Raw genomic sequence first — 23391 nt, forward strand, 5'->3', positions numbered from 1 at the left:
TAGAAATCACTTTTTTCTTTATTGGCATTAATTGTTTTGAAATTCAAATGACACTAAAATGCCTGTGTTTTTATTTCTGTAATAAATATGGCTTTCAAGCCAGGATATTAATGGTTTATTGTGGGTATGTTGTTTACATGTAGAAATCCTAATAAATTCTAATTAATAATCAATAAATTCTAATAATTAAATAATCAATTCTAATAAACAATTATATTTTAAATTTAAATAGTTTTGTCTTGGGTTTACATTAATTTTACATTTGATAAGCCAAAAATACAAGTTTTAGTCTTTTAAATGTGATTAATTGCGATTAATTGCAAAAAAAGTGTGATTAATTAGTTATTTTTTTAATCGGTTGACAGCACTAATATTAAGAGATTGCAGTGCTTCTTTTTTAATAAATCTGCAAAAATGTCAACAATTCTGAATTTGTCTGTCAATATGGGGTGCTGTGTGTACATTAATAAAGAAAAAAATTACTTTATCCTGCTATGCTCTTGGGGATGTTTTTATCCATTCTAGGATGATTTTGTGTCTTAATTTGGCCATTATTTTTGTTTCAGCTAGCAGAATGATTTTTGGTGACAAATCTTATTTTGACACATATTTTGAGAAAATACTCTGAATTAAAAACAAACAAACTCAACAATACTTTTGTGGAAATGTACTACCCTTTTGTTATGTTAGGGATGAAAACATCCACTAAATTAAACTGCTGTAAAAATACATAAAATAAATATTTCTTTAAAAAAAAATTTCCCAAAAATCTGTTAAATCAACCTCAATCCCGATCAAAACTACTAAATTGCTTAGAAAATTACAGGATTTAATTAATAACCAAATATATAAATAATCTCACTGATTTGGTAAAAAAAAAACACACACAGTGCCGTATTTTCAATATGAAAAAGTAATTGTGAAGTGGATTTCTTTTTACCTTTGATCAGTCTTGGACATGTGAAACAAAATTGACTTTGATGCATTGTTTTTGATTGATTCTCATTTTCTTCTCCCTGATTTACTGTTGGTGGCTGTTTTTGCCTTGCATTGACTTCCAAACCCCTGTCTTTTGTTCCAAAAACAAGACACCATTTAATTATGCTTTTTTGATTGTTAGTAGTTTTTCTTGGAGGGAAATTTAAATTTTTACTGCTGATCATCATTTCACAGAGATGGGTTGAGGCTAAAAGGGCATCCGCTGCGTAAAACCGTGCTGGATAAGTTGGCGGTTCATTCCACCTTGGCGACCGCGGATTAATAAAGGGACTAAGTCGACAAGAAAATGAATGAATGCTGATCATCAGATAACCATTTAGATAGGCCTGTGCAAAAAAGCGTAGTTTCTGGATTTTATATGGAATATAACAGCAAATTAAAGTGTGTGTATGTGTGAGAGTGACCTTTTGCGCACTAACCTTGATGTGTCTGAGAAAATCAAAATATGCATCTCAGCTCTCAGAACTACATGGAGTAAATAAAAACAAAGACTGTGTATTTATGCACCATCAAATGTGGTTATAATGGAAGTCAATGGGGCAAAAACAGCTACCAACCGTTTTAATACCCACTGTGTTGTTGGTCATATAAAACTTTCATTTGTCATTGTTATCTAAAATATTATTTATTATTATTATTATGTATTCTCCTACTAGGGCTTTAATGCTGCAAGCCAAAAATTTGGCTTAGAGCTGTGTTCTGTATCGCAGTTTGTTGCTATATCTTTTCAGACATAAAGTTTTACTATAAAACATTTTAAGTATTATTAAATATTCAACAAAATATGGCAAGACATGTTTACATAAAGTCGAAGTCCTGTCAAAGTCACCTTGGCTTTCTCAAGACAACATCAAAGTTTGTTAACGAACTTTAGCTTCTAGTTTATTTTAAGCAACTGAATGAGTAATATGAGTGTTATATTCCTTGAAGTGCTTTAAAGTTAACATGATTTAAAATAAACTTAACTGACCTCAAGCAAATTAGGCTTATTTATATTTGCATTCTTTTTGTTGGTTCTGCTTTTTTTAAGGCACACATCTTGCTATTAACAAACCATTACCTATGCATTTTGCCTTAATAAACTCATAATTTGCAGTTTATTAAAAGTTATTAGGGTAGTGATTAGTTTAGGTATTGATGATAATATTTATTATATCAATCAAGCTAGATCAAGTAACTATTTCACAATTGGCAATAAAGTAGTGCAAAATTAGAATTTACGTCACTTTTTTTTATTTAAAAAGCTAATTTGTTTAGAAATCCTAAATCAAACTTTAAATCCCAGACAGACAATTAATGTAGTCTAACATCTTTGAAGCTCATTCATCATATGTTTCTGTTTTCATAGATCTTGTGCTTAAGTACTGAATATCTGAAGCTTCTGAAGAGATTTATGTATAACAAAACAGAAACACCTCCGGCAAACTTAAAGTACAGACTGACCTTTGTAGTCCTGCAGGTCTGACCGTGTGTCCTGATAGGACAGAAGGATGCTCTGGTACTGTGTTACAATCTGCCGCCTGAGATTCTCCCAACATGGGGATAATTCTCCCAACTCCTCCAGCTCAGATACCCTACCAGCATCACAACACAAAATTATGTCAAGACACTCTCATCAGACATACAGTGGAGATCAAAATTAGAAAACTATCTATAAACACTTGTTTGTTCATTTTCACCCCAGTGGCAAATCAGGTTTCATAGTTTATACCTGATCTCAGATCAGTTTTACAAGTTTGTATAGGTTTTAATAAGACATTTGTTAATTGAAAAGAAATAATAGTTAGTAATAATTAATAATAATAGTTAATAGTTAGTGATTAGTATCTTATTGGACATTTTAGAAGTGCCCACTATGGAACAAACAATATATAAAAGCCTTAAAATGTATAAAAGAATGCATATTATACAGACACTTAAACTTATGATAAGCTAAAAGCACTTATAGATTATATGTTTAATTTAAAAATTGCAATATTTTTAAACAAGTCAATTCTAATGTATGTTTACCTGGTGTGCCAAGTATGTGCTTCAAAACAGTGAATCATTTTGCGAAGCTTCAATTGTTCTATTATTCAATTGCAAAGCTTCAACTGTTCAATTGTTCAATTGCGAATCTTCAACTGTTCAATTGTTCAATTGCGAAGCTTCAACTGTTCAATTGTTCAATTGCGAAGCTTAACTGTTTAATTGTTCTATTATTCAATTGCGAAGCTTCAACTGTTTAATTATTCAATTGCAAAGCTTCAACTGTTCAATTGTTCATTTATTCAATTGCGAAGCTTCAACTGTTCAATTGTTCTATTATTCAATTGCGAAGCTTCAACTGTTTAATTATTCAATTGCAAAGCTTCAACTGTTTAATTGTTCAGTTATTCATTGGCGAAGCTTCAACTGTTTAATTGTTAAATTATTCAGTTGCGAAGCTTCAACTGTTCAATTGTTCATTTATTCATTTGCGATGCTTCAACTGTTCAATTGTTCAATTATTCAATTGCGAAGCTTCAACTGTTCAATTGTTCATTTATTCAATTGTGAAGCTTCAACTGTTCAATTGTTCAATTATTCAATTGCGAAGCTTCAACTGTTCAATTATTCAATTGTGAAGCTTCAACTGTTCAATTGTTCAATCATTCAATTGCAAAGCTTCAACTGTTCAATTATTCAATTGTGAAGCTTTAACTGTTCAATTGTTCTATTATTCAATCGCGAAACTTCAAATGTTTAATTGTTCTATTATTCAATTGCGAAGCTTCAACTGGTTTTCGAAAGTTTTGAAAAGTTTAGATTCTACCAACATCAACAGGTACTGTTTACTAACAAGGTAACAGCATCAAATACTGGCCTGGCATATGTAATACAGTATTTTTGGTCCTTTTCTCAGAGGTGTAAATGCAGATTGTCTTGAAAACTTCTTGTAAACGTGAAACTTTTTTAAATGCAAGGGGAAAAACATTAAAATTTTTGTCTAAATCGTTGTTATGTAAATGTACCATTAGATTTCTAAAGGTTGCAGCGATTAAACATTAGTAGGAAGTGAACAAACTAGGGGTGTAACGGTATACTCTATTGTAGCGGTTCTTGCACTCCCACGACAAACACACTCAGTCAAGTCACTGCAGTAAGGTAGAAAAGACCACATCAGCACAACAACTTAGCAGCAATTCACAAAGAACACATCTTAGCATCTAAAAAATGCTAAAAGTAATAGTTCCTCCATGTTGCTGTTGTCAACTTGGTACACAGAAGCTCGCATCTAAAAACCTGGTACCTGTGTGTGAGGTAGTGCAGAAGATGCAAGTGGTCATGCATATCCGTAAACTTCGTTTACATAGAAAAACAATAGAAATATACGATTTGGTATAATCCTTTCTCTACATACACGCATACGGTTGAACATGAGCGTCCACTACACTCGCTGTTATAAATGAACCTCAAGTCAGTGCTAGCATTTTCATTAAAACAGATTTCAGCTTGAAGCTTACTGAACCTATGTACAAATACTGTTCTCTTGTTGTTATGAGAGGTTTGGGCTCATTCATTCATTTTCTTTTCGGCTTTAATAATCAGGGGTTACCACAGGTGAATAAACTGCCAACTTATCCAGCATACGTTTTATGCAGTGGATGCCCTTCCAGCCACAACCCAACACTGAGAAACATCCATACACTCTTGCATTTACACACATACACTATAACTAATTTAGCTAATACAATAAACCCATGTGAACATTGGGAGAACATGCAAACTCCTCACAGAAATGCCATCTGACGAAGCCCAGGCACAAACCAGCGACTTTCTTGCTGTGAGGCCATCGTGCAACCCACTATTCCGCCGTGACGCCCTAGGCTCAGACTTTGAATGTTTAATATGCAGCCTAATTACAAAGTTTTTTGTTTCATTATTCTGTATATTTTGTACTTTAGTATCTAGGGCTGGGCGCTTAATCGAAAAATAATCGAAATCGAAATTTAGAACCTATAATTGATTTAATTTTCCCAGGTCGGTTTTATTAATTATTTTGTGTGGAGTCATGTGACCCCCCTCTGTTAAGGCTGATTTACATTGAGAACACACGTATGGTCCAGCACAACCTTCGCGCGGTCACATACCCATGCACCTCTTAAAAATGTAACTAAATGTGGTGAAGACGCCTAATGCAAGCTCTGTGATTGGTCAGTTTGATAGCGTTGATCAAACTGAAACTTAGAGGAGCTGTTTTAATTTACCTTATGATTAAAGTTTTCCCACGTCTGCCTGTTCCCGCCTCTGAATGAGCAAGTTTTAGGATCTCATACATTAAGGAAGCATTCAGAAAAAGCTAAACCCCCATGAAGAAACTCGACACAGGAACATAAAAATCTGCTGCCAGCTAGTGTTTTAGAAGTGTTACTACAGAGCAACACATACAGCATGCTGAAGTATAGCAATGCACAGCTACGCGCAAGGCAAGCACTGTTGGTCACGCCGATCACTCGATGCAGATGTACAAATCAGCCTTTTGCTGACCACTTTGTAGCCACATCTGATCTCTGGTCAAGTAAGATGATGGACCCATTCTTGAACTTTACTTTGCACAAAATTGACGATGTGATTGTGAACTGTGCCAGAGATGCCTTGAGACAGCATATTTCCAATTACATTCAAATTATTCATTCATTCATTCATTCTTTTTCTTTTCGGCTTAGTCCCTTTATTAATCCGGGGTCGCCACAGTGGAATGAACCGCTAACTTATCCAGCAACTTTTTACGCAGCGGATGCCCTTGCAGCCGCAACCCATCTCTGGGAAACATCCACACACACACTCATACACTATGGACAATTTAGCCTACCCAATTCACCTGTACCGCATGTCTTTGGACTGTGGGGGAAACCGGAGCACCCGGAGAAAATTCACGCGAAGGCACGGAGAACATGCAAACTCCACACAGAAACGGCAACTGAGCCGAGGTTCGAACCAGCGACCCAGCGACCATCTTGCTGTGAGATGACAGCACTACCTACTGCGCCACTGCCTCGCCACATTCAAATTATTGCTTACATTAATATATTTGTTTACAGAAGATGCAAGAAATGCACTGTCTAAAATATTATTTACAGGATATGCAAGAGTTATTTTATTTAAAAGAGATACTGCTTATTTTCTTCTTTTAATATGAAAAACAATGAAAAAATGTATTTTGTATCCAAAAGTACAAATTATTTATTTTCACTTTTTTATAAGAAAAACGTGACTGTTGGTTTTAGGCAATGTATGTTTTAATTTTAGTTGTTCTATATTGATATTCATTAAATAATAACAGATACAGGGTTCATACACATTTTGTAAAAAATTCCAGGACTTTTAAGTCAATTTTCATGACCTAATGTTTCATGTAATGTCTACATATACGTGGTAAATCATAAGAAACGTTAAATTTTTTTACAGCATATCATAAACACGCAATAGTTTCAACTTACTTTTATATCTATGTAAAATAGATAATGCTTACACAGCACTGATAATGTGAGACCAGTAAAAACAACAAACTAAATTCCAATATAAACATATTTGTCAAAGTAGTTTTAGATAATCTTAATAGTTTGTATGTTAATGATTCACTTTGGCAAAACCAAACGAAAAAGCAATGGCAAAAGCAAGTAAGAAGAGAAACTTAACAGAATGTGAACTGGAGGTGCTCCTATCAGAGGTAGACCAGAGAAAAACTGTGTTTTTTGCAGTTTGTCCTCCGGAATTAATAACAAAATTAAAAAAAAAAAAAATAGAGTGGGAGAGTTTAGCTGACGCGGTTAACGCAGTGGGGTCTGAACATCGCACTGTGAGTGAATTAAAAAAGAAATGGTCTGATGTAAAGGTGCAGGTTAAGAGGAAAACAGCGGCGCACCGTCAAACTGTGGAGGGGAACATGGGATGCTGAACTAACACCCTTCGAGGAGAGAGTTGCCTCAATTGTGGGCGACACTTTACTGTCTGGAGTAGTATTCGTGTCTGTAGGAGACACAGATATATTAGAGGAACAATTTGGTTGGGCGGTATAGCAGCACCCCTCTGCTTTTATTAAGGCAGTGCCACCGGCATTTCAGCTGCCCAATCGCATTTGAGCATCACATATTATTTTCACAATTATTGAATAGAAATATTTCCGATTCACATATGCAAATTCATCTTCAGATGTGCGTGCAGTCGATCGCTCTGATTACATTGGGAAAACCGGCAATCACTGCCAATTGCGGTTTAATGTTAGGCTGGTCAACTGCATGGTATGGAAACCTTATATACCTGCTAGACATGCAGATGATCCCGTCCCATACAGCTGGCATTGCACGGCTCAAAGACGACTGGCTTCGCATTTCACTGCATTCGAAAGTTCAAGCTTGGTGAATTCTTCCCTGCGAAATCACATCCGGTGATTGTTTGAGACTAATAGATGATCATTTAAAATAAGAAAATTTCTGTGAGGAGTTTGCATGTTCTCTTTGCGTTCGCGTGGGTTTCCTCCGGGTGCTCCCGTTTCCCCCACCGTCCAAAGACATGCTGCAGGTGAATTGGGTAGGCTAAATTGTCTGTAATTTGTGAGTGTATGAGGGTGACAGGCCCAGACGACAGGCCGGCCGGAAGGTGTAAAAAGTCGTTATCATATGGACAAGTCGAGGACTTGTTCCAAAGAGCCGACCCCGCAACCATACGGAACTAAGGCCAAAGAAGAAGAAGAAGTTACTAGTTCTATGTTTGGCTGGTCAACTGCATGGTATGGAAACTTTATATACCTGCTAGACATGCAGATGATCCCGTCCCATACAGCTGGCATTGCACGGCTCAAAGACGACTGGCTTAACACCAAGCGGTCTGCCAGTTCCCTTTGGAAAGAACCAGTTGCCAGGATGCATTGTTGGTGCCAAACTTTGTAGTGTGCAATTTAACATAATTGCCTCTAGGTGTCGCCAATAGAAATAAAAAAAACACACACAAGAAATACACGTACACCAGACATGAAGTTGGCGCGGACCAACGCACATTCTCACATTAATTTCATTGTTAGTAAATCCAAACGTGAGCGTGAAACCTGGTGTACGCAAAGTTTTTGTGAGTAAGCAGCGTTGATACATGAGGCCCCAGAACGACTAGTTTCGCATTTCACTGCATTGAAAAGTTCAAGCTTGGTGAATTCTTACCTGCAAAATCACATCCGGTGATTGTTTGAGACTAATAGACGATCATTTACAATAAGAAAATTAAAATATGGAGCAATCGCTCACTTTTATTAATGTCTAATCATATAGTTCAACCTTGCCCCTTGGCAGCGCCACACGACAGAATTGTGCAAATCAAGTCGCTTTGGACAGAAATGTCTGCTAAATGACTAAATGTAGGGAGACACAGTTGCGCAGTAGGTAGTGCTGTGCCTCACAGCAAGAAGGTCGCTAGTTCGAGCCTCGGCTGGGTCAGTTGGCATTTCTGTGTGGAGTTTGCATGTTCTCTCTATGTTCGCGTGGGTTTCCTCCGGGTGCTCCGGTTTCCCCCACAAGTCCAAGTGTATGTGTCTAACTGAGTGTGTATGGATGTTTCCCAGTGATGGGTTGTGGTTGGAAGGGCATCCGCTGCATAAAAACGTGCTGGATCAGTTGGCGGTTCATTCTGCTGTGGCGACCCCGGATTAATAAATGGACTAAGCCGAAAAGAAAATGAATGAATGAATGAATGAACGATTAAATATAAATGTAATTTCTATGACTTTTCCAAAACCTTGTAAATTTTTCTGTTTTTTCCAAAACTGTCCCAGGTCTGGAAAATGCTGTGTCAAAATCCCATGACTTTTCCAGGTTTTCCAAGACCGTATGAACCCTGCAGATTGTAGATGTGTTTCCTTTAATTATTTTAAAATCAACTAATGCACACTTCATTCAAAAATCTCTGACTTGTAATATGTGAGCATACTGTATTTACTGTACAAAACTTGTCAGTGAACTATGAAGGCAAATATATATATATACATAAAAATACAATAGGGACGATGCAGTAGGTAGTGCTGTCACCTCACAGCAAGAAGGTCTCTAGTTCGAGCCTCGGCTGGGTCAGTTGGCATTTCTGTGTGGAGTTTGCATGTTCTCTCTATGTTCGCGTGGGTTTCCTCCGGGTGCTCCGGTTTCCCCCACAAGTCCAAAGACATGCGGTACAGGTGAATTGGGTAGGCTAAATTTTCAGTAGTGATTGTGTGTGAATGGATGTTTCCCAGTGATGGGTTGCAGCTGGAAGGGCATCCGCTGCGTAAAACAGATGCTGGATAAGTTGGCGGTTCATTCCGCTGTGGCGACCCCAGATTAATGAAGGGACTAAGCCGAAAAGAAAAGGAATGATTGAATGAATAAAAATAAAATAATCGTTAATTAATCCTAATACAGTTAAAATGCTTAATTAATTGAGATTTTAATTTTAGGCCAAATCTTCCAGCCCTATTAGCCACAAGTAGCTGTTGAGTTCTTTAGTTGATTGTGACAAAACACTTCTGCCTGTTCAAAATAAACAAGTACTGAAGATTTGTTATTTCTGTTGTACCATACGAGTAGTGAACCATGACCTCAAAACCGAAGTGTGTACCAAACCGTGACTTCTGTGTACCGTTACACCCCTAGAACAGACCTTTGGTTGCTAAATAACTCCATTTAAGATAACTTAAAATATAACAAAGTTTAGGAAATTGTAGGTTCTCTAATACTCTAACTTTAATCTCCATTAAATCCATATAAATAAAATGATCACCGTGCATGCAACTCAGTGTGCATTTCTAAGATTGTGAATAACACCTTGCTGAATCCTCTTCCAGTAAGAGTTTGACGAACTGTCGTGGGACGTTGAGTGACAGGACACTTTCAGCCATCTGTTCCAGGATTCGTAAATGATTCCCATCAGTGGTTGGAAACCGGTACATCCGTGACATGGTGCCACCAAACACTGAGACACAAAAACACAATTAAACTGTGAAGAGAAATCAATTGTGCCAGGCCGTGGCATTAAAACTGAATTTGTGTGCTTTTACTACATTACGACCAGGCTCTGGATTTCACTTCTGTCAATAAAAATGGAACTAAGTGGCATTGAGCTTGGGGAAAGCACTATTACAACAATAAAACACAATTATTATATGTTATTCTTAGTAGCTGCAATGACTCTGTCAATATTTCCTATAGAGTCATTAAGCATTGTAAAGTGATGCTCAATGCTATTTTATTTAAGAGAAAGGATGCACAGATGTTACTCATCACTTTTTATTAACGATAATTAAGATGTGCAAATTTTGTTACAAAATAAATTGCTTGCCAAACTTTTTCAAAACAATTATTAAATAGCTGTGAATGATTCATAAATGGCAATATACTGTACAAAAACCTTTTAAAATGTCACTAAATGATAACAGAGTTACTACTGCATATGTATCTCCTACCTAGACAGTTACTGTGAAATACTGTTCAAAAGTTAAGGATATGTAAAATTATTGTTCTTTTTTTTTATTTAGCAGCCATGCATTGTCAAAAGTGACTGGAAAGACTTTAACATTAGCTATGTTTCCGTCCACCTATTTTTATGGGCATTTTGGATATGCGCATAAAAAACATTTGATTCAATTGGCAAGATGTGCATCAATTTTTTAAAAATGTGCATAAAAAAAACATATGTGTGCATAACTGAGTAGAATAAACTTTTATCAAATAAGAAAAGATGCGCAAAAAATATGATGAAAATATGATGGAAATTACAATATAAGCATAAAAAAAATCATGTGATTTTGTTAAAAGAGATCATGTGATGATAAAAATGGCTGAGCACATTGTAAAACATCTGAATTGTCGTTTTGGTCATTCTAAAATGTCTTAACCATTTCAGTATTAATGTTATCTAATGCATAGGTTCTCAAAGTGGGGGTCGGGACCCCCAGAGGGGTCGCGGGACAATAAAGGGTGGGGGGAGGGGGGTTGCCTAGTGATTCCCAAAAATCTATTTATTTTTATTAAACCATAAGAATTACCATATTGTATCCATAACCTACTGAAAATTTTTTTATAGTTACTATATACTATATAGTAGCTTATATAGTAAATATAGCTTATATAGTATATTAATATAGTTCTATTTTAACTAGTTCTATTGGGGGCGAAGCAGTGGTGCAGTAGGTAGTGCTGTCGCCTCACACCAAGAAGGTCGCTGGGTCGAACCTCGGCTCAATTGGCATTTCTGTAAGGAGTTTGCATGTTCTCCCTGCGTTCGCGTGGGTTTCCTCTGGGTGCTCCGGTTTCCCCCACAGTCCAAAGACATGTGTATTGATGTATTGGGTGTATTGGGTAGGCTAAATTGTCCGTAGTGTGTGAGTGTATGAGGGTGACAGGCCCAGACAACAGGCCGGCCAGAAGGTGTAAAAAAGTTGTTATTATATGGACAAGTCGAGGACTTGTTCCAAAGAGCCGACCCCACAACCATACTGGACAAAGGCCGAAGAAGAAGAAGAAATTACTAGTTCTATTGGATTGCGACCCCTGAGGTAATTGCTTTATATTAAAGACAAAGCAATAGCGTCAGATGCAGCAGATTGATTTTATAATACCAGGTTAAACTTTCTGGCACATTTACAGCACTGACATACATTTAAAAAAATTAAGCGGAGAATAGACTTGGGTCTATTGGTGTGTGTGCGCCATGGCATGCGAGGTTTCTGTATTTATAACCACATCAGAGGATATTGGGGGTCGCGAGTCACTGGCATTGGTATTTTGGGGGTCGCGGGCTGAAAAGGGAACCCCTGATCTAATGGATTCGGATTTCTGCCTTTCAATCCGTCCCAGCATAGATCAACATTTATCCTTTTTCTCATTACTTTATTAACATGATTGCTGGAATAATTTATAAAGTTAACACATTGCTTAATATAAGAATGTTCATTGCATTTGCCTGTTTTTTTTGTAACTATTTTCAGGAGCCACCAAATTAGGTCAGAGGTCATGAAGACCTCGAGTGGAACTGAAGGGCTTGATGATTAAAAACAACTGTACAACTGTTTTCCTATTTGCATTGCATTGTTAATACTGTCTAAAGTGATTTTGATATTATTATTATTATGTGTTAATTATGTTTAAAGTGATTCTACTTTTTATTTAAGTTAGACTTTGTGCATTGAGGATATAACTGTCTAAATGTAGATTATACCGGTTTTTAACCAAGTTTTGATAAAGACTGCTGAAAGTACACTCAGCCTTGGGTAAGAAACGGATTGCACTGTAAGTACAGTATGTGTGTTCTATATGATTGTGGATCCGTTTCACAGGTCTGGAGTCAGCTCTAAACAGCCTTGTCTGACGTTTATATGCTTAAGATATTGTTCAGAATTGTACGCACGCACCCACGTAGAAAATTTCCTAGTCTCTCTGTTTTAACCAATCAGGTTAAAACACCTATATGGATGATGCAGTTAATGATGTTATGTGAGAGTATAATTGTTATTGATTTGTGATCGTAGGCAGAGCGGCCTAGGAACTAATTGCGAGTGTTGAAGCTGGCTTCTGCTGATGAAACTGCAAACTATCTTCAGTAAACTTTATTTATTTTTTTGAATCTTTGGCTCTTCTTCATCTGACAGACTGCTCATTCTTTGGGTTAAAACTGTAAATAATCCCTACATATCATATTATTAATGACCTCCAGAACTGTCAAGAGCATCTGTGCTGCACGTCTGATGCTTTCAAACGCCACCACGTGTTCAGTGTGTTTCAGCATTGTCTTTTGAGGCGCAAGTAATTTATTAAATAACGAACAGATTCACGCAGCTTCTCCTACCTCAATAAGTTCCATTTTTACTTTTGATATTTGGCACCAGTTAATCAGGAAGTGTTCTCTTCGACCCCTTGGATGAAAACCCTGCTTTATTCACATGTCTTTTATGCAATATTTCAGTTTTAAATAAAAAAGCATAAATTTAATCTTTAAATGCAAACATAGCTATTGATAAATCAAAATGTATATATTTTAAATTTAAAATTAATGAAATTAATTAATTCTAAAATGAATACATGTACTGTTTGTTTTATCAAAAATGCTATGTTTTTAACTTGAGAACAATGAACCAGCATATAAGTGTGATTTCTAAAGAAAAGTGACATTGATGACTTCAGTAACGCTGCCTGATTAAAAAGTCAACTTTGTAAAGAAACCCAAATTATTCTCATTAAAGTAGCCTAAATAACAAAGATCAATATCACCAGACACAAATAATCACTCTTCTCCAAAATTCTTTCACAGTTTTAACCTAATTTCGAGCTGCGTCGCAATACACTACCTGACAATCTTGTCATTGATCCCAGTTTTAAGAGCAACTAATAACTTAACTTCTACTTGATCATATGAAACATGGCAGAAGGTAGATTTTTCTGATGAATCATCTGTTGAACTGCATCCCAGTCATCACAAATACTGCAGAAGACCTATTGGAACCCGCATGGACCCAAGATTAACACAGAAATCAAAGTTTGACAAAGGAAAAATCAGGTTTAGGGTTACATTCAGTATGGGAAGATGAATCCAAATAATCTTCATGAACTCCGGAATATCTGCAGGAATGATTTCTTTGCCATTCCAGAAGACTTAGATAATTAGTTATTCCAAACTCATGGAAGTCATACACAATATTCATTCTTTTTCCACTGCACTATGACTTTATATTCTTTACAGTACATTACTTCTGTTAAGTGACAAGACTTTTGTCTAAGCAAAGCCAGACCTAACTATGCAAATTAAATAATTTTAAAATCCCTACATGATCATATTTCATTTAAAGGTTGTGAACCTACACTGGTCTCACAGTTCAGTGCAGTTACGATTATCATGCCATCGATTCGGTTCAACTCGATATCTCGGTGCATTGACGATGCTTTCCATACATAATTAGATTTTTTCTTCACAACAAGAATTTGTTTTATTAAAATACAATCATCATATTGTATTATTTGTAATACAATATTCTCCTTTAATACAGCATTAAGATATATGAACTGTACCTTTAATTTGACCAGCTCAAAGAAAACACTCTTTTTGAATGTATAAAACAAAACTCTAATACATACACAGAAGATAGCTTGAGCATTTATAACAAATAAACTAATGTAAATATTATCCCGCTTGCTTTTTTAAGCGCGTCTTGCACCCCTATGATTGGTCATTGTCTTCACCTGCTCAACAAAAAGGGTTGCGATTGGCTTTAGAAATGAAAGCGATGTTCACCGATGAGTGACGCGTGAAGAACTGCCGCGGTTACAGTTTATATGAGCATAATGCGCGGTTATCACAGGTAATTCATAATAGACACAATGGAGAAACTTGCACCTCAGGCACGCTCATGTCTGGATCCACAAGTATCGCTTTAACAGTCGAGAGAAGAGGAAAAGTTACCACACAAACAGGTCAGCACAGCGAGCCAAATGTCCAAAATGTGAGAGAGAGGCGGGGATGGAGTTTTATAGCATTTGTAATGCTGTAATGCTCCCTAGTAAAGGAAATGCAGCTCGTGAACTTTGCCTTCTTCATTGTTAATTAAAAAGACTTTCAAGCAAACTCACAAGCAGTTGAATCGTGCATAATTATCTACCTTTTTAGTAGGAGCATTTTATTTAGTTGCCCTCGCCTCCATCGCCATAGTATTCTACTGGAACATCGCGCATAAGAGATAAATGACATCATCACGTAATAACCGGTTACGATCTATTACTGAACCGATATCGAATTGTACCCATCTGCATCACGGTGCACTGAAGAAACAATTCATTTTGACACCCCTATTTCATTTTGGTAAATTATGCGTGAACTAGAGGCCTTTGCCTTTCATATAAGCCACTGCTGATACCAAATGATCAACTAGAAGTCAAGCTAATATTTGTTAATCCTAAAACTTGGATGGGCGGCAAAACTTTCGTCAGGTAGTGTACAAACACACATTATGGGAGTTTGTAGTCAACACAATATAAAGCAGCATGGACTTAATAATGTTGGGCTCAGGCCAAACATAAAGCACCGCGTCAATCACTCTAGATCACTTGCAGGAACCTTTTCACCTTGTACTAACTTTACACTTACACTTATCTTGAACTTGCGTGAAATATGCGATTGCGGTTCATTCGTGCAACCCAGTGTGCATCGACTTCATTTGTAATCAATAAACAAATACTTCAATTTGCAATTGGTGTGAACCAGTTTGACGTGTGCAGTGAATCATCTTATCCAAAAACAGTGAAATGTGCACCTTTGAAATCAATCCTACAGTTTTCGGCCTTACATCATTTGGCCACACAGTGCATTTCCATCACACCAAACAAGTCATTCTTCTATTGGCTGACATTCATACCAGATCGTAGAAATGAGTCTTTCCACAGAGAGGCGTATTTTGCTCGGACTCCCACAGATTCCGTCAGGCTCTCATCCACAGGGAGGACAGTCTGTATCAACATGGAGAACGAATCAAGCACATGTCAGAATGAGTTAAACTAGTGAACAAATGTGCTAATGGTTGAGATGCTGTGCCAAAGTCAGGCTTACCCTGCCATTGAAGGTGTCTTGCAGTTGTTTGATGGGTGTGTGATGATCTCTCTTCTCCTCGAGCTGCCAGGCGATGACTGTAATACTACCCACATGCTTGTTTTCTGCTGACCTGTGGGAAAAAAAGAGACAACAGATGCCAATACATCCAAACTGCATATGCTTGCGGTCCTTTTCGGCGATAAAGCAGACTGTTCTAGAAGCTGCATCTTAAAGGGTTGGTTTACCCAAGACTGAAACGTTTACTTGTTCTACGCTTAAGTTTTAAAACAGCGTTTTAGAATGAAAACGATCCACATTCCACACTGGTGTTTCACCTAGTGTTTTTGAGCAGCTCTCCGTCCACACTAAATCGTTGAAAACCATACACACACTCTGTCATGCGCTTATCTGAGTTCCAGGCAATCAGCAGGTGATTTGACCACAGAACCCCAGGTCAGAGCAGAGCACATCGGACGATTTATCAAGGATCTCCCTCTGGATCTCATCTCACTATATTTTTTAAACAAGATTTTACTTCATCTTGTTGTCAATATCTAATGACATACTCGCTGACTTACTATCTTTTAATCTATTACTTGTTCTCAGGTAACATGTTTTGGCTGAGTGCAAAGATAAGTTAATATATTAATTTATGTAAATCACATACACTGATTCTGCACATTTGACTTATTGCTTGCCTTTATTTCCTTTAATGTAGAAGCTTAGTGTGTGTTATACAGTACTTTTATAATGGCCATTATTGGTTATTAAAATTGATATTCAGCAAAAGAGAGGGTATGTTTTGTATTTTCGATGAAAATGAAAGGAGGCAGTGATGTTGGAGTAATGTTGTGGGCTGCGTTTTGTTATAAATATGCATACGATGAAGATGACTTTCATATAATATGCAGCTACACGACACCTTAACATTTTTGGTGTCTGTTAAGTTCCCCATCCACGCTGACACAGAGCAGCAGCGTTTTAAAATAATTAATTATTATTATTAATAATTATTAATTAATGGCCTCTTCAGCGTTTTCAAAACGCTCTGTTTTCGGCGCTCGAAAACTCCGGGGTAGTGTGGACGGAAGGCGTCAACATAGCAAAACGTATGGATTTTAGTTCTAAAATGTATTACTGTACACGTGCACTGTATAAAATTCTGAGTTCCACACAAATCCTTCATGTTGTCCCAACCCAAAGCAATTAAGTTACTTTTTATTTTTTACAAATATATGTGGATTGAACATAAAACAATAAATTTGTCCAAAAGAAATTTAGAATTGTGGTGTTTCAACTAATTTTATATAAGTAGTTTGCACAAGTAGCAAATGTATATTTTTAAGTGTTTTTTTCTTTTGTTGAACACAAAAGAAGATAGCTTAAAAAAGTTGTAAACCTGTAACCATTGATTTCCATAGTATTTCTTTTTCTTACTATAGATGTCATGAATACCGGTTTTCGGCTTTTCTCAAAATATCTTCATTAGTGTTCAACAGAATTACTGCGCGTTCACACCATAGGCGGCGATAGCATCAAAGTAGCCGAAAGTTGTTAAATTTCAATGGGAGCCGGCAGCTATGAGCAGTGCGGTACTTCTTTGCCAGTGTGGGAGTCGAGGAGAGTTGAAATCATGCCAACTTTATGGCTATGATGTGGTTCGGCACCAACCAGTCGAAATGTAGAAGTCCACAATGTATTAACTGAATTATATGCACAAAAGCATTCTTGTAGGTGGATAATATTCCAATTGAACCACTGAAGGCATATGATCTTGTTTTGAAGATAGTTTTTTTGTTAATGTTGTATTTTTCTAGACTTTTCGGGATTTCGGGTTTGTGGAGGATGAGGGAGCTCTCTGATTTCATTTAAAATATCTTAAATTGAATTTCGAAAACGAACAAAGATCTCAGGGGGTTGGAGCAACATAATAATTCATTTTTGGGTGAACTATTTATTTATTTTTTTATGTATTTGCGGAGTCCATTATGTGTTTTTAAATTAATTGAGAGGTTTATACTAGGCCAAACATTCCTAAGGGCCATGGTCCCGGACAATAATATTTCATGAGGTGTAAATCTGGAAACATTTAAAAGTCCTGTTACAAGTTGCATGAAGCTCCTTAAATTTTTCTTAAGTATGACACTTACAATAGGGGGTATTTTTCACTTAGCTATGATAATAATTTAAGGGTATTGAATATAACCTATTAACTGGTTCTATTAGGTAAGGGAAATCATTAGGTGTTTCACAACATCGACATAGGGTTTGTTGTTAAAAATATATATTGTTGCCATAGACACCCTACTCTTATTTTAATGCAGTAGCGGCTTGACAGAAAAAACTCTTGGATGCAAACAGCAAAAAAGAATCATCAGAAGTCAAAATAAGCTGCGATTTTATTGTGTGTGGCACTAGACAGGATTGATCCTGCTCTCGTCACTGCAGTTTAAACGCTCCAAAATAAGACCAAACAAAGAGGCTGCTGCTCGCGTCACATTTGTAGAACCATAATGCGAGCACTCTTTCAGACAGTCTAGTGTCTTACTGGACATGTACGTTTACACGCAGACACACTTTTAAACATGACGAAAGCTTGCACAATGACTGAATGCATGTTCTCTATCAACAGTTTTCATCATTAATTTTATTTTAGAAACTCTTAAGGTGGAGTTTTCTCATCCTTAAACTATACTTAGGGAAAATACAGTCAAGGAGATTTACATAAAACCTAGCAGTTGTTAAGGGAAAAATAGACATTTAAAGTCTGCTTGAAATAAAAATTGACAAGGTTTATTTTGCTAGCTCACAATGCTGTTCTAAAAGTGAATGATAGAGTAGCTCCTCCCCTTTAAGAAAAACACAACCAATAGCGTTTTGTTTTATCACAGCTCTGCCAGTGAGAGTGGTTGAGCTCAAGAGCATCAAATGAAAAGCAAATGAATAGTGTCTTGAAGGGGGCGGGGCATGTCAGACATTAGAGAGCATTTGATTGGTCAAGGTTTGATGACAAACTGAAGTATAAGGTGACGTTGAAAAAAACTTGCATGTTTATATCAGTTTTATATTTTCTAAATGCAAATTTATTCACAGTTTTACAGCACAAACTAACAGACTTAAACTAATATCTGTTATTTTAATTTCATGGGACCTTTAAGTTTACTTTGAGGGAATGATATGCAAAAAAAAGCCCTGCACCTATTCCGTTTTAGTTGGCAGTACAATAACACAGTGTTTCTCAACTGGTGGGTCGCATCCCAAAAGTGGGTCGTGGGAACATTTTCAGTGGGTCGCGGAGAGTTTGGTCAAAAAACAACAAAAGTTTAATTTTATTACTTATTTTGCTTGTACTAGACTTTTATTTTGAAATGCATGCGCGACAACCCTACCATTTTACATGTGAAATTTCATTTAATTATAGCAACAAATATGTCGAAGCGCAAGTGCAACCACCACGAATATGTAAAGTATGGATTTACATATTTTGATGACAAAAAAAGAATTAAAACGACATTTAGAAACCAGACAACATGTTTTATTAACAGTTCAGTTTAGTTCATGGTAACTGAACATTTCCTTACCCTAACCACTTTTTACAGTGTTTGACGTTTTTACTTTGTAATATTTTTATAATTTGATACATTTTGTTAAATGAAAGCAGTAAAATATTGTTTATTTGTAAGTCTTGGTGAATTTCTTATGATTTATCTGTCACTACTTGTGTATGTTAACAAATAAATACGAATTAGTTATCATTCCTAAAATTGTTTCATAGTTCTTAAAAATTTGTGTCGCGGCTTGATGACCATGTAAAAATGTGGGTCCTGTGGCCAAACCAGTTGAGAACCCCTGCATTAACATTAACAACTGAAAAAAAAAGTCTCTGCAACTTCCAGTTCATACAGGGAAATTGTAAAAGCTCTATGACATTTCACTGACAAAAACCCTTAGGTAGCATTTATTTTAATAGAATTTAGTTTAACAGAAACATAAGGGCATTTTAAAGGAAAAATTACCCTTAGGGTGTTTCATGCAGCTGGACACAAGTGTGAGCCTGGCTATAGAAGACATACTGTACCAAACTATCAAATACACTTCAAATACAGTGTACTTCGAATACAGATCTATCACCTGAGAGGTATATTAAGTCTGTGGTTCTTTTCCTGCAGAAGCTCCTTCACTGGGAACATCGCTGAGCCAAGGAGGTACATCTAGAAAAAGACAAAAGAAAGAAACACAATACAAGAATCAAAAGAGAAAAACAAAGTCTGATATTCAGAGCTTACTGCCAGTCTATTTTGTTGTGCGTGGTATTTGTATCTCACCGTTCCTTGTGAGCGATCTTTCACATCATACACAGAGAGCTTGACCTGTGTGTGCTGGTTAATGTGGGAGTCTTGGAAGAAAGCCACGCTGCTGAGGAACATGGGATTATTTGTACCCTGCAAAACAGAGGTCAAAACGTTTGCTTCGCTTAGTCATCCCTAACAGTCCACATTGTTGAATTAATGATGAAAAATCAACAACAATCTTTGGTGATCGCAAATGTTAAACTCTAAATACTAGGGTAGTGTAAAAATATAGATTTTCAGTTTAATCGTGTCCTTAATTTGAACTTAATCTTGAAAATGATTCTTGGAATACCAAAACCAGTCTAAAGATACAATCCAACAAAAAATGTACATGTTTAAGCAAGCAAAAAAAAAAAAAAAACCCATAATAATAACTGATTTTTTTTTGTTTGTAATTATTTATTTATTGCAGAACAAAGCCAGCATACATTGCTAGTGACAACTATATACAAGCCAGGGTTTGCATGAAATGAAAATACATAAAGAAATTAATATATATATATATATATATATATATATATATATATATATATATATATATATATATATATATATAAAATATATATTAAATATATATATATATATATATATATATATATATATATATATATATATATATATATATATATATTTATATATATATATATATATATATATATATATATATATATATATATATATATATATATATATATATATATATATATATATATATATATTTATATATATATAAATAAATAACAATACAGAGGAGAAGAAAAACTCTGGGGTGAGAATTATCTAGCTATTATATAATACATTTTCTCAATAAAATCAGACCATGCTTTGATTGTATGGGATTTAGCTCTGTTAATTCTTGATGTAGAACTTTCTAACAGCCCAATATTTTATTAGTTCAATAAGCCACATTGTATCCGCTGGAATGCGGGTTCATGTTATATTTTAAATAAAACCTTCTTGGCTGCAGAATAACTGATTTTTTTAATGTAATATAAAATAAAAATGAAAAAAAAAGTCCAATCGTTGATGTCATTTAACATTTTCTGATTTAACAATGAGTTATATCAATTAAAAATAGATATATTTATAGTTGTATATTTATATTTATATGTGATATATCATATATAATCACATATACAAATTGGTCATATACTTTTTATAATAATAACAACATTCAGTTCTGTGAGTATTGCGTTCACCTTACATTTGCATTTACATGCATTCCCTCTGTGGTCAAACATCAGATAGTGATGTGCTACATTCTGCCATCTCCAACAAACAAAAAACTGTGTTATGATAGTATTTTAGTGTTACTTTTTAACTACAGAGGTCCCTTGTTTATTGCGGGAGTTACATTCTAAAAATAAATGCAATAGGCGAAATCTTCAAAGTAGTAAGCTTTATTTTTTACAATTATTATAGATGTTGTAGAGCTATAAAATCCATCACTACTCAATTTATAGACTTCTCTCAGACAGGCATTAACATATTCACACTTTTCTCTCTTGTTTAAACACCCTCAAAGTTCAAACCTTCGTAGAAAAATAAGTCCAGTATTATAGAATGAAACCAAAGGTTCTGTTGCCAGGTGTAAACATTCATCGCTGTCAGCACAAAGTTCATAAAGCTTTGTAGCTTTAGTGCTAAAAATATTATTGTGCAGCTTAATGTTCTTTTTTCCAGCAGTCACTGATCCACAAAGCGAAAACAGACTCCATCCTTAAAGGAGGCGCACACCTGATGCACTGCGTATATAACAGTTGGAAGTAACACACACCAAAGGCGCATATTCGCATGTTATTTTAAATGAAATAATTCAGATGGCGAGGCAGAAATACGAACAGTGTCCCGAGTCATAGCTGGGCACCACAGACAGCCCCCAACTTGCGGCATTGGTGTGCGTACCCTGATATAAACCTATGTTTGAAAGGCGCTGCATTTGGTGTGCGACCCCCTTTTCCGATAGTCTTGCTGCGGACAGTTACAGCTCTTTTTGCATACAACATAAGCGTTAATATTAGCATTATGTTAATTTGGCAAGTTGAACGCATTCTGTACTATACATGAGACACAGAGGAAATTGATTGACAATGCCAATCTACAGCCAATCAGGATGCAGAACACAATGCGAAGTGCAAATTGCACTAAAACTAACTGCGAAACTGTAAGGCCATGAAAGATGGACTGCATTATAGCGAGGGACCACTGTATATATTTGATCAAATAATTAAAACCATGATGATCATAACCCAGCAGGCACAGTACGTTAACATGACGTCAGATTGAAGTGTACCCCAATGTCGTGGGACATTGCATTTTGCTTGGAAATAAAAATGGGATTGACGTCAAAACCCAACGTCAGGCCACGGTCAACATCCAATGTCACACAGACATTGTATTTTGGTTATCTTTCCAACACAACATAAAAATAACCAAATATCACTGTCTAATGATGTTACAGCCTGACGTTGTGTTGACGTTACCACTAGGACATTTATCAGATGTTTTTGGTTGCCATACCGGAAGAATAAATGTCAGTATTTGATTTGATTTAAGATGTTGGCTCGGCGTTGAATTTTGGTCACATTCCAACACAACCTAAAATCAATCAAATGTCAACTTCATTTCAATTCATTATTGGATGTCAAAATAACGTTGTCCTTATATGGGCTCTTATATGCTGTTGTGTCATCACTCATATTGCAAGTCATATCTCTCCAGCCCCTCGTTTGGGATGCTTTTCATGCACTGGCCCCATGACAAACTAATTGACACTGCGACCTCAATCTAACCTAAAAGGAACGTCTTATGATGTTGTGTGTCTGCTGGGGAGCTTCTTTCAAAAACTTTAGTATACTATCAATACTAAAGCTTAAATATCTACAGTGCATCGGAAAAGTATTCATATCGCTTAACTTTTTTCACATTTTTGTATGTTACAGCCTTATTCCAAAATGGATTAAATTCATTTATTTCCTTAAAATGCTACACACAATACCCTATAATGACAATGTGAAAAAAAGAGTTTTTGAAATTGTTGCAAATTTTTTAAAAACAAACAACCTGAAAAATCACATGTACATAAGTATGCTCAATCCTTGCTCAATACTTTGTTGATGCACCTTTGGCAGCAGTTACAGCCTCAATTGTTTTTGAATGTGATGCCACAAGCTTGGCACACCTGTCTTTGGGAATTTTTGCCCACTCCTCCTAGCAGTACCTCTCAAGCTCTATCAGGTTGGATGGGAAGTGATGGTGTACATCCATTTTCAGATCTCTCTGGAAATGTTCAACAGGATTTGGGTTAGGGCTCTGGCTGGGCCACTCAAGGACATAGGGATGGTATTAGCCTGGTGATGAACATTGCCTAGTTTTCTCCAATCATAACGCCTGCATTCAGTCCAAAGAGTTCAATTTTATTTTCATCAGACCAGAGAATTTTGTTTCTTATAGTCTGAGAGTTCTTCAGATGCCTTCAGGCAAATTC

General features: G+C 35.9%; 1 protein-coding gene across 40 annotated transcripts in view; it reads right to left on the reverse strand.

Annotated features, from left to right (window-relative positions):
* The window catches only part of inpp4ab (inositol polyphosphate-4-phosphatase type I Ab), a 142854-nt gene that overhangs the window by 73831 nt on the left and 45632 nt on the right, over positions 1-23391 (reverse strand). For all 40 annotated transcript variants that reach the window (XR_015492897.1, XM_087256168.1, XM_087256165.1 and 37 more), the window contains 6 exon segments: positions 19878-19994; positions 19684-19763; positions 15571-15682; positions 15380-15470; positions 9804-9951; positions 2443-2573 (listed from right to left, as the gene is read on the reverse strand). Coding sequence is in view for 35 of the 40 variants with exons in the window: in XM_087256168.1 (XP_087112294.1) it covers positions 2443-2573; positions 9804-9951; positions 15380-15470; positions 15571-15682; positions 19684-19763; positions 19878-19994 (679 nt within the window). In the remaining 5 variants the exon portion in view is untranslated.

This window comes from Danio rerio, chromosome 6 (assembly GCF_052040795.2).
Source record: "Danio rerio strain M-AB ecotype USA chromosome 6, GRCz13ab, whole genome shotgun sequence".
In the NCBI taxonomy this organism is placed as follows: Eukaryota; Metazoa; Chordata; class Actinopteri; order Cypriniformes; family Danionidae; genus Danio; species Danio rerio.